The 19,062-nt window shown below is 38.0% G+C and overlaps 1 protein-coding gene across 2 annotated transcripts in view; it reads right to left on the bottom strand.

Moving 5' to 3' along the window:
- LOC146137899 (sphingosine 1-phosphate receptor 2-like) overlaps positions 1-19,062 on the bottom strand; it is a 45,882-nt gene that overhangs the window by 25,071 nt on the left and 1,749 nt on the right. Inside the window, exons 3-8 of one of the 2 annotated variants that reach the window (XM_083393469.1) lie at positions 18,425-18,602; positions 16,244-16,385; positions 9,609-9,758; positions 7,003-7,156; positions 5,076-5,207; positions 2,209-2,405 (exon numbers count right to left, since the gene is read on the bottom strand). In XM_083393469.1, coding sequence (XP_083249595.1) covers positions 2,209-2,405; positions 5,076-5,207; positions 7,003-7,156; positions 9,609-9,758; positions 16,244-16,385; positions 18,425-18,602 — 953 coding nt within the window. The remainder of the gene's footprint in view (positions 1-2,208; positions 2,406-5,075; positions 5,208-7,002; positions 7,157-9,608; positions 9,759-16,243; positions 16,386-18,424; positions 18,603-19,062) is intronic. The other variant, XM_083393470.1, reaches the window with a different exon arrangement.

Raw genomic sequence — 19,062 nt, forward strand, 5'->3', positions numbered from 1 at the left:
GACATGTGATGCTATAGCACTTAACAAATTTAATAAAGCATGCTGCTATACGACCTGGCGCTACCCCAAACCGCTATCTGATAAGATAAAGTTTGCCGATTAAAAAGCTCGCGCCATGTTTAATGCACACCAACGCCCAATTAAACCCACACCGCAGCTGGCTAATCGACAGTCAGCTGTTTGTCAGGAATCCAAAGGTGTCACAAACACAACGGAAAAAGTGAGTGACAACGAACGCACTATCGATTTCGCCATACTGACAATTTTTTTTTGAAGAAAATGGTTTGGCAAGCCAGAATATAACTAACGAAAAACTAACATTGGCCAAAAATGTGAAAAAACGTATGTATATGAAAGTGGAAAATGCTACTCGAGATTTCCAGCTTTAAGAAATATGAAACAACTTACATTAGGAAAAAAACAAAAAAAAATATAGAAATGTTTTTTATCTTCGAGAACTTTTTTATATATGTCACTTGTTGATTGTAAAGAGGATAACGTTACATTTTATGCTACTTTAAAAATTATATAGGGGTCATAACTTTCTGATTACCAGAACTGCGGAGTAACATTAATTTCAGAACCTGATAAAATGTCGGGAAATAATAACTATTGATCAATATTTGCTTTTCCCAAGTATCTGTGATACGAAGAAAATAAAACGTTCGCAATTACCGAAGCAGCACCCAAACTAAAAACGGTTTACAGGTTGAGAGGATATATGCAGATAGGGCAACTCAGCATATATCGTCAATTAGTGTCATACATCCATAGGCGCGATACCTGACTAAAATCTCGATTTACTGCAATATCAACACGTGCTGTATTATCAAGGCCATCTCATAAAGTAGTAGTGTCCCATTTACGCCTGTAAAAACGTGATTTGTGACCGCACTCCTATTGGACGCCCAACTACATAAATTCTGTGACAAAAACGTAAACATGTCACTACGACTTGCATCAAAAAATGCGGAAGCGAAAATGCGACAAATAGGCATAAACGTCCATTAGCGAGATTATAGAATTCGCAAATATTCGATGATTAATTATTAATAATCGCTTTTCATGCGACTGTCTATCGATGCAACGAACTGTCTGCTTTCCAACGACAGGTAAACAATTATTAAAAACTACTATAGTATTACAGGGCGTGAAATTTTACAGTTAGGCTTCATTAGTGAAATATAAACTGAATGTTTATTTGACAAAAATAAACATATTCGATCATTTTAAACAGGAGTCAGCTTTACTAAATTTGCAGAACTTCTAATTTATTTCCTTATTACATATTTTACGCCACACAATTAATGGTATGAGACATAAACGCCAAAAATATTATTTCATTGGGCGCTCTTCCACTTAAAAGCAATTTATTGACATTGATGGAAAAACGTAGTACGTCGTGAAAATAAATCTAAGGCGTTTTAATGCCGGACTGCGAATGCGAATTCCTAATACTCGCCTGCAAAAAGCAACGTTTCTCGATAAAAGTTCGCATGAGCGCAACAGAGAAATTAACAAATTTTCTTTAACAATTATATGGAGTTCGGAAAGTGTCAAATCGCTAAGGAGGTGCTTCGTCAAAGCCTTCCGAACATATGGCGTTTAAAGAGCGCCTCCATTTTTGTGTCGAAATTACGACGCTCGATATTTGGGTTATTTTGAACCGATGACTGAAATCCTTTATTTTGAGCAAGATATGGCAATTCAGATCGATACCACGCACTTGTGAATAAAATGCAACTGCCAAAAAGAGTGCAACGTTTTAGGGCAAGGCATCGAGACATATTTAACGTGGCCCAGTATCTAATGCGCTTCTTTGTCCCCTAAAGGTAATTTGCCGGGTGTATAAAAAGGGGTTTGGATAGCTGACCACCTGATAACATCTAACAAGTCAATTAAGATGCCCCGCGAGATCCGTGACGCACCTAAGCATTAACAGGAGCCACTTAGCCAAATTTCGAGACGTCGTCTTTTGCCCGCCACTGCCTCAACGAAGCGCAATGCATTTACTTGCAATACGTTTTTTCTCGAATCGTTAATGGGTTACCACTTTATAAATGCGCAAGCCTATATCGCTATGGCCAAGTCGCCCACCGTCGAAGATCAGAACGAGATATTAACGCACTCGGTATTGTGCACTTTAAATAAAAATTTCCAAACTTTTAGTACATATCTAACTCCCACTACACACGCACGCGAACTTACGTCTTGCTCTTTCGCGACGTGCGCGCATCGTGATTGGACGAGAGGCAGCACTTCCAGTTTCGCTGAAGCGAAACCTGGATGGCCGGGATGCGCCATATGTAGAGGATCGGGTTGGCGAGCGAGTTGAGCGATCCGAGTACGAACACGTAGATCGCGTAGTCGGTGAGTCGGGTGCTGTGGTAGTCGATCGCGTAATCCTGCGGAATACGGGGAAGGTCCAGGTTATTTTCATTAATATATTTTCAGTTGTTACTGGAAAGTGACGTGATTAGACGTCCCATAGTCTTAAACTGTTTGTGGAGCTGTAAAACAACTTGTACAATTTCCAATAACCACAAGATAAGAAAAAATACACTTTAATTTGTCTTTTGCTGATGATTTTTTTTTTTTGGGGGGGGGGGGCGTGTTGAAACCTTTTTGGTGGTACCATGCATGGCCTGATGGGCCTAGTGTGAGCAAACTATGATTAGGCATACGAGGCAGGAGCCTGTGCATTGCAAACAATGTTAATCAATTGGAACAAATTATTTTTTTAGATTGTTGCTCCGATAATAAAAGGTTATAATTGCCATCAATTTTTTACGGGCCTCTGACTTTTTAAAATCGATTTAAAGACACAAGAGCCATTCGTGAAGGGGCGATAGGTCATAATTATTCCAAAACGATATTTACGAAATATTTATATTTTACGAACTTGAGTTACGCATACACAACTAATGGTGCACAGATGGCTTTAGTATAGTAATTTAAATTTCCAATAAGAGTTCCCCAAACCTTACCGATAATATTGAAAACCTTTTCAGAAATGACAAAACTATGTTTAATTGAAAACGTGACGTCGCGACGATACGTCTAAGCAGCGTGACGTCATAAAAGGTGACCCTAAGAACACGAAACGGTGCGTTTTGAAGGCTGAATGTTGAAAAGGTGCTACAATAGAAATACAACATTATACAAAGATATTATCCTTTCGCGAAAATTGCAAGCAAAATTGCAGAAGCTGGGTCTATTTGGCGGAAATTGCAATTTGGAAAAAGTCATGGGGTATGCTATAGTTACAGAAAAGTGCAACAAACACCTTCGAAAAATGCGATAAACCTAATCGTATATATATATATGGTTTAGAGCAGGGGTGGGCAACCTACGGCCAGCGGGCCAGATCTGGCAAATCATCTGGCCCTTGACCTATTTTACAAACTGGGCACGAAGCCATTCCTCATATTATTTTGCCAATTTTAACTAGCAAAAGGATTTTTTGTGCGGGTTTATTCCCTAATTGCCAGTCGTTGCGGTATGTTGTTATAATAAGATGCGTAAAGTCAAAGGCCCACAGATACCTTTCTGGGTTTAATATTGGCCCGGGACTAGATAAGGTTTCCCACCCCTGATTTAGAGTGTCAAAACTGTAGTTTTTAAAGTAATTTAAAAAATAAGCGCTATCTTTTTATATTAAAAGGACAGAAAACGTTCGCAGGCGGTTTGAAAAAAAAATGCCTTTATGTTGTGGTTCTAAAACTCTTATCTTAAAAGTTACGATGAGACACGACACCTTTCGACAAAAACGTGTTTATCGAAACGGGCTAATATAGGCTATAAACTAACCTATTTGTTACCGTTACGCAGTCATGCTAGGCTAAAATAGCTGTCAACGCCAAAAAGTATGCTTAAATGATTGATCAGTATTGTAAAATTGAAAATTGATTTTTACTTCTTTCATTTACATTACGTAAATTATACTAGCTACCGTGATACTACACTTAAAATAGCATAAAATTAAGTTAACGGTTTCTTAATAGTAATATCGGTCGTGTAGGTCCAAAAAGTGTGAAAACCACTGGCCCGTCCAATGCGTCATTGTCAAACGATTACGTCGGAGGACCACAATTGTCAAATTGCGCAGCGTAAGCTGCTGACGCATTCAAAGAGTCATGTGGCTCCCAGCAAACGTACGTAAGGCGAAAGCAATACACAAGGGGCGGTGGACAAAAAGGTTAGTAAATGTCTTTCGGCCGACTTAACTTCATAGTATATGTAACATTTTACTCTGACGGGTAAACTACGAATGAATGGAATTTACAGGCGTTCCACATATAAAATTCTTTACAAGGCATAAAATATAATTGTTATCTTTTTTAGGTTATAATAATAACACAAAGCCTAAGATTTTACATCAAGTTTACCCTTTGTCAATTAAAATTCTCTCCTAAGTGTTTCCAATAAGAAATGTGGAAAATGAAATCGGTGTGCTACAATTCAGTTAAAACAGTTTTAAACTAAATGTTGGCCGACATTTAAACATTCCAGTGAAAGGATGTAGGCTAAAAGCAACCCACACAATCACATATGTCTGTCGTAATATTAATTAAACTCTGGCATTTTATACAGGCGCTGATTAAGAATGTATTAATACGTAAAACGAATTTCTTCGGCTGTTCATAAGGTTTTTCAGCGCACCTCTCAGCGGGCCACATAAATTTGGCCAACTGGACCTCGCACACAGCACACTCGAATGTTGTAAGCAGCTAAAGTTTACGCCAAAGTTACTCGCACATGCCAAGTATTCGATCGTAGTTTAACGAGTATAAATAAGGCTATTTACCTACATCTGCCAAATCAAGTTCCATCAACTATACATATGCACTATGCACCCATCAGATAATTAGTAATTTCCAAGTAAAAAGGCGTAACTCTGTGCATCACCTATAACTAAACAGTCACCCAAGGGGTGATAAATCACATGTGGGTTATCCTCTGCCAGTCCTTAAAAAACGCATTGCTCCACGAATTCGGATTGCGGTGGGCAGATTGTACACCCCTGCTACAGGTCATATCCCCATACCCCTTTTATACACAGCATATGTACTAACGATAATGAGAATAACGCCGCAGGGAAGCAGCGTGACGATGTAGATGAGTACGATGACGGCCAACGTCCGGATGAGTCGGATGTCGCGTAGTCGGACTCTATGTCCCGTCGCCTGCTGGTGACTGCGCCGCGCCTGCCAAAACACCAGCTTTGATGTTAAGTCTCTCATGCAAATCCAGAAACATCGCATGGCGAGAGTTCGTTTGTTCAAATTTGTGATTTTAAAATCACGTTTGAATGGTTCGTTCAAACTGAAGCATGTTCAGGGTGACGTATAACTAAAGTGCACTTCTGTTTGTCTCGTTTTTTTAAAAGCATATTTGATGTGCCTCATGGTTGTCTTTCTTGGTTAAAAGAGCAGCATTGATACTAAACACACATGTTTTATAGCATTATAATTACCTTGGGAACACTATATTGTAATGCATTGTAATCGATTTCCTGTAGAATGAGTCGATTAAAGGTTTGCCAAATTGTATTACTCCTACATCTAGAGCAGTAACTTTATTTTATTTAAAATAAGCGGACTTGTTAAAATGTTAAAATTTCAATTTAGTTCAAACAGATGAGAAACTTTTTATTTTTCTTCTTATTTCAAAACAATTTGATTTTTGTGCCTCTGGCGATTCTTTTGAAACCGTTTTACGAGGTTGCTATACATTACAGTTTAAGCACGAAGTTAAACGCGTCGGTCAGCGTAGTTCGTCTTTATTGATTTAGCATAGACAGTACTTTCGAATCTACAAGACACTGTAAAAAGACTTTGAATACTTTATCTAAGGTGAACCCGGGAAAAATAAATTTAAATTCATGTGTGAGATGATGTTAGTGGATAAATGGTTTCGAGTAGTGTCCGGTAAACATCAAAATTTTGATTTCCGTAAATTAAAAAATTCGTTATAATCTGTAAGGTTAACCTAACGTGCTAACCATACCTTGATTTGGACCATACCTGAGCATTGGGCTATAATTATCTTAGGGGTAGCGTAACATTTATCTGAACCTAATGAACACTTGAAACCTACTCGTTTCCTCTAGGCTTCGCAGTCATCTACAAAATTGTCATTTTAGCCCCATAGTTCGATTTGCGAAAGCGCCTTTGACAACGTAAAGGTTGTTATAGCTGCGTATAGACGTCGACAGTGAATGAATGGATGCGAATTCTAATCGCTGCAAAACAGGTTAAAAGGACACTAACATCAAAGTTAGGAAAAAGCATTGTGAAAGATTTGATTTATGAACTTTGAAAAATTTTTACCGCAAAATCCCTAAAACCTATTACAATCACCCGGTTTTTGATACGCCTAGCCACTGTATTGCTTACTTTTTAATATGAGTATTTTATTACTGGTATTTGAATTTGTTTAATACCGTTATTTGGAGAACGTTGAGTGTTAGCTGCACAATTATGGTCAAACTTTAAGATCGATCAAAAGTTTTTTTATATGCATGCCAAGATATTTGCTAAAATCGCAAGTGAAACTGATAATAATTATTAAGAATGTTTTTTAATTGCCATCGAAAATAACTTGCCTACGTATAGAACCACTGCTGTACGACAATTGTTATAACAAACACTCCCCTATATGAACCATGAAACGCTTACAAGGGACTACTAATTTACACTGAACAGGTGAACTAATAATAATGGTATTATTTTTATTATTCATATTCCAATTCAAGCCTCCAACACTTCAAGTTGTTAATCTAAGATTCAAATAAAAGAATAAAGTACAAAAAAACGGGGTGTTTTATCGTGTTTGTGTTTGCAGTTTTTAGTAGCACTGATGTTGTCATTTTAGGCGTAACTGCAATATTCTGTCCTTTAATAAAGTTGTTTTAGATGTTTTTAGCCTTTGTCGTGCTTTTGGATCTTATCACTGTACAGTGCACAGTACACACTTTGAGGACAATGACCATTGACCAACCTTTATAAAAATAAGTCCGTAAATAACGACCGGCAGCGGCAGCATAATGTAAACGTAGAGAATCACCACCAATATGTAGGACTTAGTGAAGGGGGGAATGATTTGCGAGCAGTCCGTTATGGGCAGACACTCCATGTAGCGGTCGTCGTGACACCTATGGAAAAAGGGGGAGAATTAAGTCAGTTGGTTGATTTTCGGAATAAGATTGTAATGTTGGTTGTAAATATTTGTGTGACGATTTTCTGGAGTTGCTGAGGTTCTTTTTGGTGTTTCAAATGTTGGCCCTAATTTATGGAACTTGAATATAATTTGTTAAACTTTGGTATATTTAGCTTTGGTTGTTTAATTGTGTTCTACATTGGTGATTTTCTACTACTTGGGTTAATAATTTTCAATGTCTCGTACTGTTTCCCAAAGTATCTTCTTTACTCCATAATCTTTACACCACTTGCCAAATCGTTCTTGATTGAAACTTTTTATCTGAGAAACAGTAAGAGGCAGTAATTTAATGAAATTCACATCAAGCTGTTTAAAGTAGAAAAATCACATTGAAAGTCAAATTTACAAGGTTAAACCAAGTTTCATCAAAATGAGAACTTATAGTGTGCTAAATAAGCCGTATAGCATGAGAGTTACACGGAATGCGTTGAGGTCATGCAAGTTGGCGTGAATCTGTCGTGAAGGCTGCGACCACCTGTTGTTGATCGAAGAAGCTGTCGAATTTTAGCTGACGTCGGGAATTAATTATGCAAGAATGGGCGGGACCTAGGGCGGACTTTTGAACTGTACGCCTTAAATAAATTATTGCTACCAGGCATAATAGTAGTAATAATTAAAAACACGCCTGTTTCTTCATCAAGTGACATGGCGAAAAAAGTATTAAAGGTGATATAGATGTTTGAGCGTGTCACAATCCGGGTGGAACATTTCTTACATGAAATTCATTCAAAGCAACACATTTAAGCAAAAGTCTTTCGAAATAATCTCAGAATATTTATCCGAGTAAACCATGAAAAGTATGCCAACACGTTGTTTGGCTTAGTCCAGTATTTTGAGAATGTTTTAAGTCTTATCGACAATCTCGTGAATAGGGATGCTCAAAGTAGAATATCGAATCCTTGGATTCGAATCCAGATGGGATTCAAATCCAATTCTGCCGTTTATTTCGGGTAATTGGAACGGATATAATTTAATGTTTTACCGCCGATTGGTGCGCCTAATTTGTACAAACGTGTGCGGTAAGTTGGCCTGTCGCCGCGGCGACCAATTTATAGTGCTTGCTTTAAATGTAACCTCATAGTACAGTGTCAGCGTTTTTTCGGGCGACCAATTACCGCGTCTCGCGATAACGTTCGTCCAATAATTAAGTGTCAATCAAGCGTTATTGGGCGAGCGGCTAACGTGTAATGTCTGGTGTGGAGTTCGCAAATTCCCTAAATGCGTTAAGTTGCAAAAGTAACATAGCGTTGCAAAATGTGCTGGCCGTCCACAAAATGCGCTATGGGGTTACTTAAGGTCAACTTTAGGCCAATATTCAGTGAAGTTATGCAGTTATGCACAACGTAATTGTCAAGAATTCGTATCTTCTGTGTGCAGTGTTGCATTTTCTCACTATTGGCAAAAATATAAGTTTTGGACACAACCTGGACAGTTGACATATTACAGTTTACAGAACGGCTTCAGATTACAGTTGTTAAGAATGCTAAACATATGGGAGATTTTTTTTATAATGTACATGTGTTAGCAAATTGTTTGGGCGATTTATTGCTGTGATTGTGGGCCCTGTAGGGTAGATTAAGATTAATCCCTTCCCCAAACAAAATCGAGGATAAATAATTTAATAAAAATATACTAGGATTCGCTATTCTGGATTCGTTATTCTAGATTCGAAACCTATTATTCTAGAATACCTTGGGATTCTACTTTGAACATCCCTACTCGTGAACCGTGGCTTTGTTGTGGATTCGCTTTTGGAAGGTGGCAAAAATGGTACCAAGAGAGTTTGATTTATGGCGGACGATTTTATCAGCGGGCAGTGACCTCGTATGGGTCCGGTCTACGACGCTTTCAAAGCAGTGCTATAGGCAAATATAAAGGGTTATATGTTCGCTTTGCTTGGCAAAATACAAAGTGCGATTAAACTCAAGAGCGAAGCGAACGATTCGTTTTGAACATCAGACAGCACTGTTAAAAGGAAATTTTAACTCGTAAAACTTGTTGACAAGGTTTTGCACAACGTATTAGGTCAAAGGTAATTGGCTACTTTAATAACTTTTGACCTGACAAGGACGAGGTTTAATAACACTTTAATGGTTCCTTTTTGGTATAATTAAATTAAAACATGGCTAATCGAACGGTTTCAAAACGTATGACACTGTGAGAAAGTAGCTCCTAAGAGCAATATAACGTTGTTGGCTTAAGAATAATTTAGATTGAGGCATTGCAATGATATCAGCCTTTTAATTTCTTAATTATTAATAGATGTGCATATTGGGAACTCATATTTTGCTTAATTTTTAGATAAGGTAATTGATCAATGTCATGTCCGTGGTAACGATACTACAAAGTATAAACATTAAGCTATGTTAAAACCGATCAAGTCTCACTTGCAGTGGTCCTGACACGACCAGCCGGACACCAGTGGCATCACGAGGAAGATCATGATTGGCATAATCCACGTGAAGAAGATCACGCTGCTCACGCTCACGTGATTAAAGTACTTGCGGTGGTGACGACGATGCACAACCTGCATGTACCTGTTAGAGTATATTGTGTACACAGTTTAAGAATTATTCGTAAGATTAAAGGTGTTCATGTTTAAGCTAACGGCAAATGACATGTTTTACTTAACTGTGGAAAAAAATGAAAGATACAGTCGAAAAACAAATGTTGTGCAGAAAGTACTTTTTTACCGATTGTGATGGTGTTTGTTAATACTTAAATACATATATGTAACAGTGTGTTGGTGTGTTTTTACCAAAGGAACAGAAAATCCAACTTTAGAAAGTGTAGCAAATTACGTGGTGAACAATATGACAATGGGACGAAAATAAAGTTTTGTTAACAGTTTTGCAACAATCACTATCTGTTGTTATTTAAACAGTAATACAACTAAAATAATGTAGATAGCATTGGTATAAAGTCCAAAGTCTTGAAAGGGACTGTTAAACGCCGAAGTTCGATGCCGTATGTCAACCGTGCGTTCTGGTTTACCTGGGACAGTCCCGGTTACAATCACATCAGTCAGTCAGCATATTTTGCAAGCTCCCATGTAAGCTCCTATTAATTATTACCCAATCCGAAAAACATCATCAGCACCAATGATAGTTGTTTACCAACCCTAAATTGTGCAACATTCATTCAATTTATGTGATTGAACGACTGAATGACAGCTCTCGTGATTTATTTTTTTAATTGACCAGTTATTAATTTAACCAGTTACAAATGTTTAAACAAGCATAACGTTTTGTTATAACATTCTCGTTCAAATTATTTTGTCTTCACTGATGAACAGACAAACAGACATGTAAGTTACAACATACTTTAAAACAGGTATCTTCAATCATTTGAACTGGCTTGAAAAGCTCCTCTTAAAAGTTCAACAATGTAGACAGATTTTAATACGCGGCAGGTTGTACTTTAAAGAAACGGAAACCATCTAATAGTTTTGCGCCTCTAAATCACTGCTTTGTTGACTCGTTGATATCAACATGTCAAATTTGAAAAAACGTGTTTTGACCTTCGACTTTGAACATGATGAGTATAGGGCAAACGTGGGCCACAGAAAACGTATTTAAAGAACCAAATTTCCATCGAAATGCGTAGTCACGAAGTAATACGAATAGCGGCCTTGCAATATCTTAACAACGAGTCTTTGTTTGAAATCTTGCTTGCACCATAAACCGCAAATGTCCGATTAAAAAGCGGATAGACAACGGGTATATTGTTCAGCAGTTTACGGTTAGGGAAGTCCTAAAGCTTTATAAAACAAGACAAAATACCCAAAGTAGCCATTTCTAGCATAACGTTGACCGTAAGTGTTCGTCCGACATTATCAAATAAACCATCCCGCTTATGTAAGTCAGGTGTGTCGTTGCATCACGTATGTTGCATACATTTGTTGATGTAACTCTAAACTTAAAATTCATTTGTGATTAAAACAAACAAGACGAAATACTCGGTGTGTATAATTGGACATTTCCGTGCCTTTATCATAACATTTAATTCGACTTTGCCAATAAAATACATCTGATTAGACGTCCGCAGTATACTCTTTTCTGCAACAAAAGAACCGCAAAAACATCAAGTACTGTTTGTTGGCGACTCTCAGAAACAAGAAATGAAACTTAGAAACAGTTTCATTAAGAATCATGAACAAAACAAAACAGTTTGTTTTGAAAACTTTTGTTTCATGAACATCGCAAACTAAAGAATTCTGTTGATGTAACGTATTGCGAAGCGACGGAAATATGCCTAGATATTAATTTGAGTCAACAAACATCGCATATATGATGCAACACGTGTGGACCACCGACGGTGGCATCGCATTACGCAAAGTAATATGAATTAATCCCGAGTCGGGAACACTTTAGAAAAACTATAGTCATTCATGTTTCACAGCTGTATGAAGAACTGCTAGTCAAACATAGCGAAGCTGCTTTGGATCACATCGAACTGGATTTCTTCGCATGTGCAATTGCAGTTTCGCTGCAAAATTCACTTTCACGTAGACGAAATTACAGGAATGCGAAACCCGCAACCGCGACCAACCAACCGTCGGCCCCCGTAAACCGATTATGCGCCTGCTGGGGCGATCAGTTCAACTGCTGTGACGCACCGTCGTTACACCTGGCCCAAATCAAATTGTTGGCTGTTTTGAGTGGCAACGCGGCGTGTGGTTTTCACGACACTGTATATTATTTATGTTGCACCGATTATTTCGTTTGTGTGTGCGGTATTGTTTCTCAGTTTTATTGTTTGAACGCGTGTTTTCGTTTTCCTCTTTCTTTCTTACTCACGTAAATTATAACGCTTTTCCACTTTTGCACCTCACCTTTCACGCTTTATTTCTTATCTTGTCATGTTGTCGGTTGGCACCCAATAATTAGTTACATTTGACACACACACCTTATTTTCTCTCGTTGTTGTAATTGGCGTACCCGAAAACCAATGTTGGCAGTCGTGTTTTGGGCTAGCTTTGTATCATTATAGAAACCCTGGGAATTGACGTTTCTGTCACCTTTTTAGGCGGTGGCCGCTTTTCGTTGTTTTAGTGTTTTATTATTTTACTTGTCGCTTATTTTAATACAACTAAAAGACACGTATTGTAGCGCTTGGCAGCCGACAGGCCGTGAAGTAGAGTTCTGGAATAGTTTAACGTAACATTTATACCTGGAATTTCGTCCGTGCCCGTCAGCCGTGTTATTGCCAAGGCCTAATTAGCTGAATATACGCACAGAACGAAAATCATCTACGTCACGCAAGTCAAAACATTAACATACACAATGTTTATAATCTGCGACCAGCAGGCACTTCTGCAGTCGTACTGAACAACGATAACGGCACCTATCCCAAGGCAACATGTAATATTGTTGGAAGTTATGCATTTTCCATGTGTTGGTTTAGTAATTGAGTATGTTCTAAAAAATGTCTTTGGGAGAATAACGGCCTACGATAACTTAATGTGACGAATCTACACGGATATCGCCCTGAAATCGATTTATAGTCAAGATACTAATCATTTTGTATCGGGTAACAACACACATCCTTTTTTTCAGATTAAGGATTGCTGCGTACATGACACTTCATGACAAATCAAACATGGGAATTTTCTTTGATGTTGCAAATCAAATATTGGGGAATGTTTGACGAGATCATTTGTTACTCCTTAGTAATTCAGGTTACTGGTGATAGTTAGCTTTACAAGTATATATTTTTCTAGTGATCTTGTTATTAAACCCTAAAATTTAAATAGCTATTATTGGATTGGACATCAGTATCTTTGTCGTAATAAAGTTAGATATGTTAAACATCCCTATAAGAAAATATGATGTTGTACGCAATACCACAAACCGGGTGATCAAAACGAAGTTCATGTGAATGGACAAAACGTTTTTCTTTATTGAGTCTAAAGACTTAAGGGTAGCGATCGTCATTATTCGCATATTACCATGCACATTGTTGGCAGCGAGCCAGCGACGTTCAAATTTTATCCCAGCAGTTCGGGTCCTACACAACACGATATTTAGTTCTACCCCAACCGAAGTTACGCGGCGGCAAACCGTCGGGCATGCAGCATGCAGCGCTCACGGCGATCATTTATCGTGTAGTGCGGTTTGGTGTGTACACACGATACGAGGGCATTAGCTGGTTCGCCACGAAGGCCGACGGCAATTTTCGGGCCGCAAACGCTCACGAATGGAATAACGTGGCTTGATATTTTTAATGTTGACCGACTTTGCTGGCACTATCTGAAGGCTCACTGGCCCCCGATGCTTGGTTGGTGTATATCGCTGTTTGATCTGACCAACCAGAAAAACATGACACATAGAGTGTGCGGCAATGCATTTCGTTTTCTTTTGACAAAAAAACGGTAACAAAACTGCACATGCAAAAATAGCGATCTCGCCTTGTTTTTTCGAGATCCGATACTTTTTTGATTGACTGTTTCTCACGGTTATGTTCACAGTTACAAAAATATGCACATATGGTTTGTTGGCAAACCCAGGTGTTGTGGCATACGGAACTATTTACGAATATATTGTCCTTTCCCTCTTATTAACGGTTTAATGCGAGGGTTAATAATAACACAGGTGGCATTACTAGTAAATGTTGTAAAAAGAGAATTTAAAGCACGGTCAGGTTTGTTTACTGCAACTTATAAGTCGGCGCCATGTTATTTGGCGGTTTAGGCAGCACAAAAGTGCAGGGGATTAACATAGCGTAGATTCAAAAGTTCATCGCCCTCAGCGATTTGGACTTGCACGCTTCTATGGTGAGAGTGAGGGTTTCTACGAACTGCATCGTTTTTCGACGTATTTGAATATCGTGAAGTTAGGTTAAAAACTTTCGACTTCGAAGCGCCTATTGCTAATTCCAATTAAATCAATGGACTATTGCTAACGCCTATTTGCTAATTCATTTGAAATTTGCGTTCGTCTATCTAATAACATCATGCTGAATTTTCAGCTATAACTAATATTCGTGCAAATTTAAAAGCATGCGAAATTTGGTCTGCAATTACAAAATAGTGATAAATGCTGAACAAATAATTAATTAATTGAAAAAACGTATCAACAGACAAAATTTCTCGAAAGAAAGATCGCATGCATATGTTGGAAATCTGGATCGAAAAGCTTTTCCACCTGACACGATAAACGGTCGTAAAACTTAAAAAGATCAACAAGGTTTGTTTACTTTCACACCGAAAGCGTTTACTACGCGGAGGACAGCGCGGCCCACTGACGGGGATCAAAATTTAGTCGTTAACTTAACGGCGTGCCGCAGCCCTTAGGCCACCAACTTTGCGGTTTGGCGGATGAGCCAGGAAAAATGCACGAATTTAACAACAACGCCAGACTAAAAGCTGCTTTCACAGCACCTTGCGACTCTGCAGAAGTTAGAAGAAAATATTTTTAGAGCAGTGCTTTTAAACTTTACAATTTTTATCCGCCGTTTTTCATTTCGGAAAATTTCCATCCGCACGAACCAAGCTCAGTAAGTTTGCAACCTTCAGTTTTATTTATAAAATAACAATGAAAGAGTTTGTGTATTAAAACAGCGGGCCTAAGATTCGACCGATATAAAATAGATAGCTTAATCTGTAATGTATCATTACTATACGACTATATTACTGTACCAGTAACGCATAAGTGGGCGCACCTGCTTATTTGATTACTGTATTACACATAATAAAAAAATAATATCATGCATCATTTTCATCCGCGCACTCATCATCCGCACAAGTGCGTACCATCCCACGGGTTGAAAAGCACTGTTTTAGAGTATTCTGTCCGAGTTTAAGTCAAGCATTAATAAGTTTAATTCATTTAAAGGAGATATTTATTTCGCCTCAAAATTAGGCATCATCAGTCTCTAAATAGAATGAATTTGAATTTACGTGCAATGACGAGATATCTTCATATTTTACACATATAGTTTGTCATTAATGTTGAAAGAACAACGAAATGCGTTTGGAATGTCGCTCGCCGTATTATACATGACACAACACTGTTTAAAAACAAACGATCACGGCATTTCAAAGAAAAAATGCCTCAGCGAAAAAGGGGTACATTAAAAGCTTGGCGCAGTTGAAAATTGGGCCCTGGCTATCTCAATTAAACTAGCAATGCGCCAGGTTGTTTTTCTTGACCTCAGGTCGATCCAAATTAAGTAAAGCACGAAAACACCAGGCTTTTTTTGCTAGGACCCCACCAGTACACAAAACACGCGTGTGGCGTTCAAATTATTTCCATAGCAGAAACTAGCTGTGTCGTCCCACAGTTTTATTTATTGGTGCTTAATTATGCATGCATCATTATACTTGCCTAAGCAAAAAAGATAACCTCAACAATATCTAAAACCTGGACAAGTTCTCCTTAATTTTATTTTTATCAAGTCTTCAAACGTGGTATGACTTATATATCGTTTTAAAGAAGCACTTATAAGTTACTTATACTTTGACCTAATGAAGCACGGTTGTGCGAAAGCTTGTCGAGAATCAAATACAATTTGTCTTTATACAGTGCCACCTGATTTCTCTTATAAGTTACTGTTTCAGTACTGCGCTCCAAAATTACTAATGGTTATGAATTAATTGAGCTAATTTAAAACAATTGCTCTACGGGTTAGTTTATTCCGATGTAGAAAATGAAATGATTTTCTCGATTGTTCTTCATTTTTTTAATAAAGAACTTTGTGTTTAGTTAAAAAAAAACTGGCTCATATAGTTTACATTTCTCTGCAGTAATAGAGATTATTCATCGCGATACCACAAATGTTTTTGGCATCTGCAGTGACGTTTTTCTTCAATTGGCCAAAGAGGCAAGCTTTACAGACAACATAACAAATGAGTAAAATTCGATTTTTAGGTGTAAATTTAGCTATAAATCGTCGTTTCTCAGAAAACACCACCCGACCTCTAACAGGAAATTAATTAAAACAAATATACGTTAACCGCCTTATGTAGCAGAGATGTGAAGTCAACGATGAAACTATAGTGATAAAAATCGATTTAACCGACCTGTCAATGGCCAGCAAAAGAATCCCGAACACTGAGGCCGATGCTGTTGTGACCCAGATGCCCTGGATTACCAGCAAACTTTCCAGCGTATTCTGGATCCCAAAAACCGCGGCCAGGCAGTAATTCCACATCATCATACAACCTGCGACGGCAAAATAGAGCCGGTTGGAAGCCAGTTAGAAAACGAATCTTTTTCAGCACTTTTTAGCGATACTATTTAAAAATTCTGGTTGATGACTTTATTAAAGTTGTTGAAACAACTTCAGGGACCAAGAACTTGTAATTTAAACGCAAGGAATCTATATTAAAATGTTTTATGACACCACCTACTATTCAAAGGAATATTTGCTATAAAACGCAATTCCATTTGTAAAAAAAATTAAATAAAAAAGTATAGAGATCTGGAAATGCTCATTGATTAGCTTACATCAGGCGTGGGCACGTATTTATAACACAAGGCCGCGTGAGAATAATAATTTTTTTATAGGACCGGGTTAAAATAGGATTGAAATACACATAATATAAAGTGTGATTACTTAAAACAAAGCTGTAAAAAAGCATTATTTTCGTAAGCTGGTACGAGTGTGGGAAACGTGAGACTGTTTTACAAATAGTTAATAGTGTAATATATTCAACAACACATTCTCAAGATCACATATAGAAAGAACTATTTTTCCTTGAACAATAATTTTTAAAAATAAGCTGCGTACCAAATTAAATTCGGCCCTGGTAGTTCAGGTTTAAATCTACGAATTTCCTATTAAAAATTCATAAATTTCGCGCATAAAAAGTACCGCCTGTATATTTTTAAGCGTGCATAATTTAGAGTACACAAATTAACTTGGAAACCGTAAACCGTAAAGAAGCAGTCACAACGTTTAAACGCGTTCTTTCGGCCGCATTCTCAGCCTTCAAGATAACAGGCGAGGTAATATATTGCCAAAAACATATTTGCGGCCGAGGCGGCAATATTATCGCATTGCGGTCGTTGCGCTACAATCGTTTGATTGGCGGTAACTCACGCCAGTAAATTCTGGGAAAAAGTATCGACTAGAAAGGCAGGACGCCGGTCAAGGTGGACCAGGCGGTCTTAGTAGGTCCGGACATGAGTCGAGCAAGCGTGCGAACAACTATTCTTCGGCCGCCACTTTTATCGACATCTGTGTCATGTTTCAAAGGTCAACGTGCGCGTTTCGGCGAAAGCGAGCATAAACCGCAGCCATTGCTGCACAGCTAGCCGCTAACGGCCTGAAAAGGTCTGTTTACTTCGAACACTCCCTTTCTCAATCATGCTCTTGTGCTTTATTCCACACAAATGCACGTTTATATTAGCAACTCACTTTTATTAAAAATATAGCCTTTATTGGCCCGTTGTGAGGAATTTTAATCCTAAGAAACAACACTTTTTTTTGTTGTTCTCTAAATGATTTTTAATATGTTACTGCTTGGTTTTGTGTACTAATTTGCACAAAAATGGGAGTTAACATTTAAAATAGCTGACGGTCTTGCTTCAACGGCCTTCGTTAAAACAAAATGTCAAGTAAGCTGGTCAACAAATTCTACAGAACACAATTTGCGGTCCCTTCCCATTGGGAAACAATTTGGGAACAAATTAAAGTTGAATTAGACTGCGACAAAGCTGCAGTTCTTATGAATTAAAGTTGAATTAGACTGCGACAAAGCTGCAGTTTCTCTAATCAAATGTGACGGCACCATGCTTAAATAGCCGAAATCCGGATAAAGGCAAGCAAATTATTATCGACGACAAGATTTGTTTTCGTCCAATATTGCGTTCGATAAGGGTATAAGCCCGACATACGTGCAACGAACGTGAAACGACGAAACTGGTCTAAATATAGAATTCCTAATTGCCGACATTTCAAAAAACGAGATAGCGTTGCAAAAGTAAACACAAATTTGTAAAAAGCAATTGGTCAGTCCAGAAAACACCATTTGGAATACCAAATCGACAATTCAGATGTGTCAATGCGGCAAGCGTGTGCGTTCAACTTTTTAAGAATAACAATCGTTAGAGATTTTCATCACATTTTTTAAGTTAGTCGTTGATTCCAACTAACAGTTTAATAAGTCATTACAGGCCATGTACTTCACGTATTTCAGCAACAAACCACCACCAGATCATATTGGTCTTTACTATGTACAAGAAGAGGCTATACTCACCAATGCAAAGATCGGACACGCTCAGGTGAATGATGAACCAATACATCGGCCTGAAAAAGCGAGAGTTCCCGCATACGATGGCCTGAATGACCAGACAGTTGCCCACGATGATTGCCAGCGAAACCAGTCCGGCAGTTATGATGAGCGGGAGCGATTCGAGCGGCTTACAAAACTCAACCTGCAATGAAGACGGACTGTCGTTGGTATTTAGCTTGGCGCAATTCGATAGTGGACCGATTTACGTAGTTTACGCATCGGAAGAGGTAAATGTCACGCAAATACATCGACCTATATACCGTTTCTCCATCGCGGTTTAGCTAAGGCGTGTTTCTAACTAGTCAACCTGATAATAATTTTATTTTGCTCTAGTTAGTATTGTAAGACTATGCTAGTGAAATAGTAGATAAATGAGTAGAAACAGGACAACTTATATCAAATTACGATAGAAGTAAATTTTGAATCCTCGCAGGGTCTACTTGTTTTTGTGATTTTCCATTGTTTATAAATTGTGTCCTGTGATATTGATAAATATTGGCAAATGGCTAATTCAGCAAGTGTTGGCGCGCACGTCAGAGGAATGACTAGTACTACTCGTTGCTCATTAAGTGATGTCGATATTTGCAAGAGCTATTCGCACA

The sequence above is a fragment of the Ascidiella aspersa genome, chromosome 7, assembly GCF_963924565.1.
Source record: "Ascidiella aspersa chromosome 7, kaAscAspe10.2, whole genome shotgun sequence".
Taxonomy (NCBI): Eukaryota; Metazoa; Chordata; class Ascidiacea; order Phlebobranchia; family Ascidiidae; genus Ascidiella; species Ascidiella aspersa.